This window comes from Otolemur garnettii, unplaced genomic scaffold, assembly GCF_000181295.1.
Source record: "Otolemur garnettii isolate 467f Iridium unplaced genomic scaffold, OtoGar3 scaffold00067, whole genome shotgun sequence".
NCBI lineage: Eukaryota > Metazoa > Chordata > Mammalia > Primates > Galagidae > Otolemur > Otolemur garnettii.
In genome coordinates, this window is record NW_003852462.1 from 7,230,699 (window position 1) to 7,242,575 (window position 11,877).

Below are 11,877 nucleotides of genomic sequence, written 5' to 3' on the forward strand. Positions count from 1 at the left end.
TCAAGCTCTTGGGCTTAAGTGATTCTCTTGCCTCAGCCTCCTGAGTAGCTGAGACTACAGGCACCTGCCACAATGCTTGGCTGTTTTTTGGTTGCAGTTGTCATTGTTGTTTAGCAGGCCCAGTTTTGGTGTATGTAGCCAGCGCCCTACTCACTGAGCTACAGGCACCAAGCCAATCTAGGTTATTTTTTGAAACATCGTTTCAAGCTGTCGCCCTGGGTAGAGGGCTGTGGCTTCATAGCTCACAGCAACCTCCAACGCGGGCTCAAGTGATCCTCTTGCTTCAGTTTTTCTGTTATTAGTAGAGATGGGGGTCTCGCTTTTGCTCAGGCTGGTCTTGAACTTGTAAATTCAAGCTATCTACCCACTTTTGCCTCCCAGAGTGCTAGGATTACAGGCATGAGCCACCACACCTGACCTTTAATCAAAGTTTGATGTGACATGGAAGACTTCAGACATGAATATCCACAGACTCAGACACATGAAGAACGGATAGCCGTGTGGAAGTGTGACTGGACCAAAAGGGACTATCTGATGCTGACAGACTGAGTGGGGAAACCCAGTGATAAAAGAAAAAATTTGGGGCAAATTAATAGAGCTTATTTTATTTTATATTTTATTTTTTAAGACAATGTCTGTTACCCTTGGTAGAGTACCATGGTGTCACAGCCCACAGCAATCTCAAACTCCAGGGTTCAAGTGATCCTCTTGCCTCAGCCTCCAGAGTAGTTGGGACGACAGACACTGGCCACGATACCTGGCTATTTTTTTCTGTGCAGTTTTTGGCCCGGGCTGGATTTGAACCCGCACCTCCGGCATATGGGGTTGGCGCCCTACTCCTTTGAGCCACGGGTGCTGCACCATGCCTGGCTATTTTTAAAGATGGGGTTGCGCTCTTGCTCAGGCTGGTCTTGAACTCATGAGCTCAGGCACTCCATGCGCCTCGGAAATTAACAGTTTAAATTGAGCAAAGAATGTGAAATCAGCCAGCCCCCAAACCACAGTGGTTTCTGGGAGACTCTGCCTCTACATGGTTGAAGAAGAATTACAGACAGAAAAAGGAAAGCAAGGTATAGAAAATGGACAGGAGGTACAGACAGCTGGATGGGTGACAGCTCAGCTCACAGTTTGAACAGTTAGTTGCCTTTGACTGACACTCAGTGATTGGCACAAGAACGGGTTATAGCTATTTACACATTCAGTTAGGTTACATTTCCCCATGTAAGAAGAAACTTTTAAGGCTGAACTTCAAATATGTAAGGAAGCAGCTTTAGGCTAAACTTAACACCAGTAAGGCCTGCCTGTCCAGATTCTTCTTGACCTCTCGAGTACCATTCCCTCCTTCTGGGCTTAAGGGCACAGCCCATTCTGGAATGAGGGTCTTCTGACCTACTCTCAAGCAGAACAGAAAGTGACTTTGTGGTCAGCTCCTACCCAGAAAGGTAGAGGCTACTGTACTTTTTCTTGTTTCTAGGACCCAACTATGGCTGCCTTAGGGCAGAGTAGAGGCACAAAAGCAGGAGAAAGAGACTCTGCTTCTAAGGCCCTTCTGATGCCCTTCAGCTCTCAGTACTCAGCACACCCAAGCACCACACTTCATGGTATCATTTCTGAGCCCCAACACATCTCAGAGAGCATCTCATTAGGGCCCAGAGTTGCTCTCTCATGTGACTCAGTGTCATTGGCTCACTGAGCCGTTTCCTTAGCTCTATGAGTTGAGATAGATCAAACTTACTGGTCTCAGGATCCCTTCATACTCTTATAAAGTACTGAGGACCCAGAAAGCATTTGTTTATGTTTAGTTATATGAGTATTTATGGTTTTTTTTTGAGACAGAGTATCACTATGTTGCCCTCGGTAGAGTGCTCACAGCAACCTCAGACTTGGGCTTAAGTGATTCTCTTGCCTCAGCCTCACAAGTAGCTGGGACTACAGGCACCTGCCACAACACACCCACCTATTTTTTTGTTGCAGTTGTCATTGTTGTTTAGCTGGTCCGGGCCAGGCTCAAACCCACCAGCCTCGAGTATGTGGCTGGCGCCATAATCACTGTGCTATAGGCACCAAGCCAGTATTTATGGTTTTAAAAACTAAAACTGAGAAATTTCTGAGTAATGATTTCCAAAACAAAAACTCAGATGAATAGTACTGCTTGACACTTCTGCAAATCTCTTTAAGGTCTGGCTTAAGACAGCTGGATTCTCCTATCTGTCCATCCTACACTCGCGTAGCCTCTACAAAACTGGAAAGTGTGCAATACCATGACCTTCGAGCTTGGATCAAAAGACTCAAGGTCCTGGCCAGATGCAGTGGCTCAAGCCTCTAGTCCAGCTATTTGGGAGCAACATAGGAAGACCCCTGTCTCTACAAAGAAAAGAGAAAAATTAGCTGGGCCTGGTGGCAGGTGCCTGTAGTCCCAGTTACTTGGGAGGCTGAGGCAGGAGGATCCCTGGAGCCCAAGAGTTTGAGGTTGCTGTGAATTACAATGATGTCACGGCACTCTATCAGGGGCAACGGGGCAAGACCCTGTCTCAAAAAAAGCAAAAAGACTCAAGTCCTGGCACCATCACATTCCAGCAAATAAATTTACCGCCAGCTCTCTCTGCGCCTCAGTTCCTTTGCCTGCAAAAGGAGGCACATATTTCCCACACAGGGGCGTTATGAGGATCAGCATTTCCTGGCCGCCATCCCATGCGTAAACAAGGCAGGAGGAACAAACCTGGTCCCAGGCCGGAGTTTAGGGACACGATGTATACTCCGCAGAATGCCTAGCCATGATGTGAGGCAGTAGGGCTAGATGCTCTTGCAAAGGACCTCCAAGTGCCTAGTACACTGTAAAGTGCGGTCCAACGGGAGTTATCCTCGTCATGGCAGCGCCAAGCCAAAGGCTTGCAGGACCGAGGCGCATCCGAGGCCAGGGCGCAGTTCCCTCGAGCTCTTCTGGCCTGGTGCCACGGGCCGAGCGACAAACCTTCCTTCCTCGTTCCCGGAGCGGAGCCCTGACCCGTTTAGGGGCACTGTCATCGATGTGTTCGGCACTCTACTGATCCTGCCCCAGAAGTAGGTGGGCCCGTTTTCCCTCAGGTGGTCTAACAGGCGCCAGAGAGGGCCTATGGCGTGGCTGCAGAGCTCAACCTCTTCATTCCGATTGGCTGGCTCCAGCAAGCCGGACAGAGCGCGGCCGCAGCCTTTGGAGGCGAGCTGCAGCAGGTCTTTACCTCACTCGCCCGCGAACTGTGAGCTGCCCGCACTCCGCCTCTCGGCTTCTGCACTGCCCGCTGCTGCCGCCATGGCCCAGTGAGTGACTCGCCCACGGGCAGCCCTGCGAGGAACTTCCCTGGGGCCGGGATCTGCCTAGTCTCCGACGCCTCCTGAGCCCGGGCTCGTGGGACCTCAGACCCGAGAACCCCAGGGTCCAAGCCAGAATGCAACCTCCGCTGCCCCGCCGGCCCAGCTCCATCCTCTCGGCGGCGCAGATCTAGGGCGGGTCCTCTTCCAGGGAGGGTCGCAAACGGGGGTCGTCGAGGGAGGCCCCGGCCGCTGGGACGACCCTGTGTGAGGGTCAGACCCAGCCGAACCTGCGGGGACAAGAACCTGCAATAGACATGACTGCCGGGGACAGCGGGGAGCGCTAGTGGGCGAGCTCCCATCGCGCGAGCAGGAGAGAAGGGAGACAAATCATCAGTCACACCCCGAAGCTACAAAGTTCTTGAGGGGGGGGGTCTAAGTTGCAGTGCATCAAGTGGTACTGACACATTTTTCTTTGTTCTGTTTCCGGCCTTTCAGAGCTGACATTGCACTGATTGGACTGGCTGTCATGGGCCAGAACTTAATATTGAACATGAACGACCACGGCTTTGTGGTAAGTGGTGGGGACACATCCTCTTCTCTGTGGTTCTTGACGTGCTTTCACCCTAATGCCCGGGATTGGGCTGTGATTTCAGAGATTCCTGATTATCTGGAACATCCTTCTCTTTGAAAGAGAGCTCATGACACACACATATATATATTTTGCACAAAAAGAAGCCCACTTTAGGTGTGGGTGTGGGAGGGCAGATCCTGCAGTTTCTCTGAGGATGTGGAGTCCTGCTGGAGGTGCCCTGTGCGGTGAAAAAAGAGATCAGTATCTCAAGTAGAGGGGAGTGGTGGGGGAGCAGAAGTCCTGCTGGGTGTGTACAGCTCTAACTTGATTGCCTAATGCCATCTGGGGAAGAGTGAAAATGTTTCTTTTACAGAGTAACATTGCTTAAATGCCAGGACTGTCAGTGAGAAAAGATGGAGCTCAGTGTCCAGCTGGCTGGTCCCTAGATTTGATTCTGAGTCCTAACCAGTTAGTGACAGGCTCTATCTGATATGCCAGGGGCAGTTGCCCTTTGCCTCAGTTCCCTGCCTTTTCATCCTCCTGTGGTAGCTTAACTTCACAATGATCAATCAGCACTTGGGCAAGGAAAAGGCAGGTCTGACCTCCCCAGGACTTTGGGTTGAATAGAAATTTTATTGCTCCTTGGTCCACAGAATGAAAGTCTTGTGCATCCTACTTAGTTCTCCTTACCAGGACTTTTGTCCTTCTAGGTCTGTGCCTTTAACAGGACAGTCTCCAAAGTTGATGATTTCTTGGCCAATGAGGCAAAGGGAACCAAAGTGGTTGGTGCTCAGTCCTTGAAGGAGATGGTCTCCAAGCTGAAGAAGCCCCGGAGGATTATCCTTCTTGTGAAGGCTGGTCAAGCTGTTGATGATTTCATTGAAAAACTGGTGAGGCCAGCTCTACCCTGCTATTAGTATAACAGAGCTTATTTCTAATTTTTTTTTTTCTTTAGCTGTTTTACTTCAGGGATTTTTTTCTTGTTAATTTCTTTTTCTTTTTTTTTCTTTTTTTTTATTTTGCAGTTTTGGGCCAGGGCTGGGTTTAAACCCACCACCTCCGGCGTATGGGGCTGGTGCCCTATCCTTTTGAGCCACAGGCGCTGTCCCTCTTGTTAATTTCTTGATGTGAACGGCTCAGTTTTGAAAAGTGATTGCTTAAATGTTTCAGTGTTTCTTAACTTGATTGGCACTAATTGACAGTATATCCTTGGGTGGTGATAATTCTGAGGATACAAAGAAACATTTGTTGGCTCAGTGCTGGTAGCTCAAGCAGCATAAGGCGCCAGCCACATACACCAGAGCTGGTGGGTTCAAATCCAGCCTGGGCCTGCCAAAACAAAAAAAAAGAGAGAGAGAGAGTTTGTTAACAAGAAGAACCAGAATAGGCAGGGCTTGGTGGCCTATGCCTTTAATCCCAACCCATTGGGAAGCTGGGACTAGAAGATGGTGTGAACCCAGGAATTCAAGGTTATAGCAAACTATAATTGGGCCATAGCATTCCATCCTGAGTGAACAGACCCTGTCTCAGAAAAAAGAAAAAAGTCAAAACAATAGTAATACTAGTAGGCTCCGTATCTTTAATATTTAATAAGATCACTAATATTTATGAGTGTTTAATATTATTCACTAATAAATCTTAGGGTCCAGATTTAGAAATAGATTTCATTTTTTTCAGTATTCCTATAAACTATTCTCAAATAGTTGTATAACTTAATATTATAAATGATAAGAGATCTCCTTTAGGACTCCTAGGAACTGGGTTCTTACTTTTGTACCAAACAGTTATTTGGTTTGAACAAGTATTTTTTGAAAGAAATAATGTGGGCTCCTGCTTATAATAATCCCAGCACTTTGGAAGGCTGAGGTGGGAGGATTATTGAGGTCAAGAGTTTGAGACCAGCCTGGGCAACATAGCAAGATCCCATGTCACAGAGATTCAGCCATGTGTGAAAGCATATGCCTGTGGTCCAGCTGCTGGGGAGGCTAAGGTGGAAGGATTGCTTCTTGAGCCCAGGAGTTCTCTAGCCTTGGTGACAGAGCAAGACCCTGTCTCTTAAAAGTTTTTTTTTTTTGGTTCTGTGCCTGTGGCTCAAGCGGCTAAGGCACCAGCCACATACACCTAAGGTGGCAGGTTCAAATCCAGCCCGGGCCCGCCAAACAACAATGACAGCTGCAACCAAAAAATGGCCGGGTGTTATAGCAGGCGCCTGTGGTCCCAGCTACTTGGGAGGCAGAGGCAGGAGGATCCCTGGAGCCCAGGAGTTGGAGGTTGCTGTGAGCTGTGATGCCATGGCACTCTACCCAGGGGGACAGCTTGAGACTCTGTCTCAACAACCAGTAAAGAAATTTTAAAAGTTGTTTTTTTTAAATCAGCATATGAATGAAAGGAAACCAGTGGGAATAATTTATTTAGATACTCAAAAATAATTCTACAATAACAGCTCTGAAAAAATCAAAGCATTACCCTTTTGGAAGAAATATCTTGTTGTAGGAAATTCAGCAACAGTCAACAAAGGAGAGGTTTGAATATTCCTTTTCTAGAGGATAGGTGTTAACAGTGGGGTTGTTTCTACAGAGAGAAGAATTTGTAACCAGTATGCTACTGTTTTTTAAATAAATAACCTAAAAAAGGAGGACATTATGATAAAAAGAAGACATAATAACCATTTGTGCAGCGAGATGCCAAACCACTCATGATCAGTTTCAGACAGAGTAGACTAAAAATGATGGATTATTTTTTAGTATAGGAAAATATTAAGTGATGTTAACTGGTGCCTTGTAGGGAAAAGATAGAGAAATAAATAATAAAGCCCCGCCTGACTGGTGTGCTGTAGGAAGATAATTCTTGTTCAAGGCTCAGTCTTATCCTCATATCCCCCATCATGGTGATCAAATCATTCCTATACTAAACCATTTGATATGTATTTACTAGACTCCCTACTCTGTTCTAGACACAGATTTTTTTAGCAGGTTTCTTTTTTTGTTTGTTTTTGAGACAGAGTGTCACTACGTCACCCTTGGTAGAATGCTGTGGTGTCACAGTTCACTGCAACCTCAAACTCTTGGGCTTAAGTGATTCTCTAGCCTCAGCCTCCCTAGTAGCTGGGATGACAGAGGCTTACCATAATGCCTGGCTATTTTTGGTTGCAGTTGTCATTGTTTAGCAGGTCCGGGCTGGGCTGGAACCTGCCAGCCTCAGTGTATGTGGCCAGCGCCCTACTCACTGAGCCATAGGCACTGAGCCTATAGCAGGTGTTTTAATCTTTTGGAGCTCGTCATTGTCCATATGTTTAGGAATATAAATCAGGCTGGTGGGCTGGGTATGGTGGCTCATGCCTGTACTTTGGGAGCTCAAGGTGGGCAGATTGCTTAAGTTCATGAGTTCGAGAACAACCTGAGCAAGAGTGAGACCCCATCTCTACTAAAAATGAAAAACTGAGATAAGAGGATCACTTGAGCCCAAGAGTTCAAGGTTGTGAGCTTTTAAGCCACGGTTCTCTACCCAGAGTGACATAGTGAAACTCTGTTTCAAAAAAAAAAATAAATACTTTCAGGAAGATGGTACACATTAAAAATATACATTTTCCAACTAGGTTTTGTTTGTTGTGAAATCTTAGAGTTGTTAAAGAGAACTTTCAGTGGTGGCACTGGTGGCCTAAGGAGTAGGGCATCAGCCCCATATACTGGGGGGTGGCAGGTTCAAACTTGGTCCTGGCCAAAAACTGCAAAAAAATAAAGAGAACTCTCAGTTGTGGAGGGTTCTGACTGTTTTTGGTAGCTTTTAAATAAGGTCTAGCTCTAGGCATAGAAATATTATTGAAAGTTAAATAATAAGTGCTTTCAAACTATTTGTTTGGGGTAAATTCTTTTTTGGGGGGGTAAATTCTTAATTTGCTTTAATTGGCCAAGGTACTGTTTATTTTTGTCTTTGGTTCACCTTAATACTAGTGTCTGGTTACAGGTACCATTGTTGGACACCGGTGACATCATCATTGATGGAGGAAATTCTGAATATAGGGATACCACAGTAAGTGTTCTTGTCCAAATTCCTCCAGGTTCTGAGAACATTCTAGAGAAAAATATCAGCATTGTGCATGTGATAGTAGAGTGAACCGTCCTTCGGGGATGCTGGTTCATTGAGGTTGGTATTGATGTGCCAGTTCTCAGCCTTTTTCTCTGTTGAGACAGACTTGAAGGATGAAGTTCTCAGTCAGGCATGGAACTCAGGGCCGTGGCTGCTGCTTACATGCAGCAGGCTGAGGGTTTATGCTTCACTCCTCCCCTTGCCCTCTCAACTGACCCACCATATGTCAGTGTATAATGTGTTTGAGGCCACTGCCCCAGTGGTCTCCAGTGCCAGGGGACGTACCTGTGTGCTCCCAGTGCAGAACGGGCACTAACTCTTAACTGACTCTCAGTGTCTAAGGTCTTTTCCAATGAAATGGGAATGCATGTTTGCCTTTATTATTTCCCTTTTGGGGACAGTGTAGGTATCTCAGACGTCCATGGATTTTTTTTTTTAACTCCCACAATGAGGAGATTAACTTTCTTGAGTGATCAGTTATTCCTAGATCTTTGGGTCATTTCCTGTCAAACGTGGGCTATCCATACCTATCTTATGCCTCCTCTCATTCCTTGGGAGAAACTTAATTTTTAAAAACACAATGAAATTATTTATCTCTTCTTTAGAGACGTTGTCGAGACCTCAAGGCCAAGGGCATCTTATTTGTGGGGAGTGGAGTTAGTGGTGGAGAAGATGGGGCCCGGTATGGCCCATCACTTATGCCTGGAGGGAACAAGGAAGCTTGGTGAGTACCGTCAGGACCACGTCCATTTCAGCACAAAGGAGCCCAGACTCTGAGAATGGGTGAGCCAGGAACAGTCTACAACCCTCATCTCCCCTGTGGTGCTGAGAGCATTTGAGCTAGGAGATGCTATAGACACTCTGGTGTTTGGAAACAGTGGATGTGCACACTCCTCTTTTGCCTTTTTTTCTTTCTGCTATGCCCTTTAGGATTGATACTGGAAGTTCTAAATAGGCTTAAAAATATAGTTCATGTGATGTCCTGTGTACTGTCTGAACTTAGGAGTAAGGGTTGCCTCTTTTAGCTGATGTGTGATCCCAAAATAACTTTATTTAATAATTGTGAGTAATGGAAAAATCTGACTGTGCCTGGGAACGAGGTGGAAGACTTTTATTTAACTTGGGAAAAAGCAAACTTTGCACTGTTCACTGTGTTGTAAGAGGAAGAGTTGGCCAAGGCTGAGGAAGTGCTTCAGTGATGTGAAATGAAGAATGTGTAAGACGTATACGGGGGCCAGGTGCGTGGGATGGAGAATCAAAGTGGAAAGACGTGAGCAATGCATTGTACTGTACTCAGACTGAGGGCGACATGGCTGCTGAGACTGCGGGAAATGAGACGGCCAGATAGAAGACAGAGAGGTGGGGCGGGAGAGAAACAGCAAAGGAAGGAGCCTTTTGAGGGAGACGTGGAAAAGTAACACTCTTTTGAGTGAGTTTGATTTCAAAATATTCCAGAATTACATTAGACAATAAAGTACAGAAGTGCTCAAACCTAACCCTGAAAGGTGAAGGGTTTATTTCCAAAGATTATTCTTTAAACTATTGCTCTAATGACTAAGTCTGGGGAGTCTCTTCATTGTGTTGAGATGTAGATCTAGGGAGGCCTTCCTGCTTCTAGTTTAAAAGCCAGGTAAGGTGGCACATGCCTATAGATCCAGGTACTCAGGAGGGTCACTTGAGCCCAGGAGTCTGAGGGCAGCATGGGCAACAGAGCTCTAGAAACAGTTTATTTATTTATTTCTGAGACAGAGTCTCACTATGTCTCTCTGGGTAGAGTGCTGTGGCATCACAATTCACAGCAACCTCAAACTCTTGGGCTTAAGCAATTCTTTTGCCTCAACCTCCCAAGTAGCTGGGACTACAGGCACCTGCTACAACGCCTGGCTATTTTTCTTGTTGTTGTTATTATAGTTCTCATTGTTTAGCAGGCCTGGGCTGGGTTTGAACCTGCCAGCCCCAATGTATGTGGCTGGCGCCCTAATCATTCAGCTATAGGTGCTAAACCTATTTTTTTATTGTTGGGACAGAGTCTCGCTCCATTGCCCTGGGTAGAGTGCCATGGCATCATCATAACTGACAGCAACCTCAAATTCTTGGGCTTAAGCTATCCCATTGCCTCAACCTCCTGAGTAGCTGGGACTACAGGTGACCACCATCCATGCCTGGGTAGTTTTTTCTACTTTGAATAAAGAGAGGGTCTCACTTTTGCTCAGGCTGGTCTAGAACTCCTGAGGTCAAGCAGTCCACCCAACTCAACCTCCCAGAGTGATAGGATTATAGGCATGAGCCTACAAAACAGTTTAAATGCTTATCTTGGGTTCCCTGTCCAGTGGGCTTTAAAAATGCCGACAATACCAGGAAGGTTTGACATGCAGAGGTGCCCCCATTCCTCATCAGGTCACTTGTCTCACGCTGTCCTGGCAGAGGTAGAAATGGCACTTCCACCTGAAAGACACTAAAGTCAGTGGAGGTGCAGCTGTCTTAATTCCCCATCCTAAGCATTAACTTTGCAACCCTGTCAGATTTTGTGTCAGTACAAAACCAGTTTCGTAATGGAGTCTTTATCAGTTTTGTGATGGAGTCAGTAGTGGTAGAACAGTGAGGAAGAAGCCTGGTGAGTTAATACATCTTCATGGTGGAGCTGTGGGAGGAATGAGTAGCTTACATTTTCTATGAATATTTCATATTTCATCTCAAACTTGGGCTCAAGAAATCCTCTTGCCTCAGCCTCATGCGTATCGGGGACTATAGGCACTCACCACAATGCCCAGCTATGTTTAGAGATGGGGTATCACTCTAGCTCAGGCTGGTCTTGAACTCATGAGCTCATGTGAGCCACTGCACCTGCCGGGTCTGTCTTTACTCTTGGACCCGATGTCCAGAATCATGCTACACCTGGTAACACACTTCCAAGACTAGCAAGAGAGGGTCTCCAAGGGAGCTTTTATACTGCTTGCTGTTTGGAATCCCAGCTTCTCCTGATACTGCAATCGAAGCTTCTTTTGGAGACTGACCGAATGATTCTTCTGCCCAACCTCTCTGTGGTCTCCAGTCAGCGTCTGCTTTAAGAGCCCATCAAGATCTTGTGGAAAAGGCCAGTCAGCCAGCATGGGACTGGAGTTTCCCCAGAGAACTTAGCCCATACATTAGTTTTGGGAGGATCCACCTCCTATTTGAAAGAAAGTTAAGGGGTGTTGTCCTTGAGCATTTGATGGCAATCTCAGCCCATCTTCTCATTACTGACCCACACTCTTCCTTCCACAGGCCTCATATCAAGACAATCTTCCAGGGCATTGCTGCGAAAGTAGGCACTGGAGAACCCTGCTGTGACTGGGCAAGTTCTGGGCTACCCTTTAAAGTGACACGAGCATGTCTGAGTGACAAAGTACACAAGCAGAGGCCACCTTGGGCCCCGGGGTTAGCTTTGTGACATTAGCTTCTCAATCTTTAGTCACAAGCATAGCTGATGCCTCAAGTGTGTGCCTTGTACGTGGCTTTGTTCCTTAACTGACAAGCCTTGATCAGCCTTGAGGTTGATATTAAAGCAGCCTTCCTCAACTCACCGAAAAGATGGGTTCCTTAAAGGGAACAGGAAGGATGAGGTGAAGTAAGATTTTATTAAGCTTCATGGCCAAGGAAAGAATGTCAAAATCAAAAGTGGGGTTGCTCACCTAGGGGAAAGGAAGGGGACTGAATGGGTGGTGGTTGTGTCCAAAGTCCTTTCCCGTGATGTGGGATCCAGATTCTGAGCTTGAATGGAGCAAGCTGCAGACGTTCACCCTCCACCTCACCTAATTCATAGATACCTCCACCAATTATACTTGGCATTTCCATTAAAGTAAATTTTATCCCATATTACAGTTCAGCCCTTATCAACCCATAGGGTAGAGGGAAAACACACTAGGTGGCTCGGTGCCAGCCACGTACAC

At 46.5% G+C, this 11,877-nt stretch overlaps 1 protein-coding gene across 1 annotated transcript in view; it reads left to right on the plus strand.

The window, feature by feature from the left end:
* The first annotated feature begins 3,215 nt into the window (after positions 1-3,215).
* Positions 3,216-11,877, plus strand: part of PGD (phosphogluconate dehydrogenase) — a 17,900-nt gene continuing 9,238 nt past the window's right edge. Inside the window, exons 1-6 of the mRNA XM_023515144.1 lie at positions 3,216-3,297; positions 3,787-3,862; positions 4,573-4,752; positions 7,826-7,891; positions 8,554-8,672; positions 11,213-11,333. Coding sequence (XP_023370912.1) covers positions 3,290-3,297; positions 3,787-3,862; positions 4,573-4,752; positions 7,826-7,891; positions 8,554-8,672; positions 11,213-11,333 — 570 coding nt within the window. The 5' untranslated portion in view covers positions 3,216-3,289. The remainder of the gene's footprint in view (positions 3,298-3,786; positions 3,863-4,572; positions 4,753-7,825; positions 7,892-8,553; positions 8,673-11,212; positions 11,334-11,877) is intronic.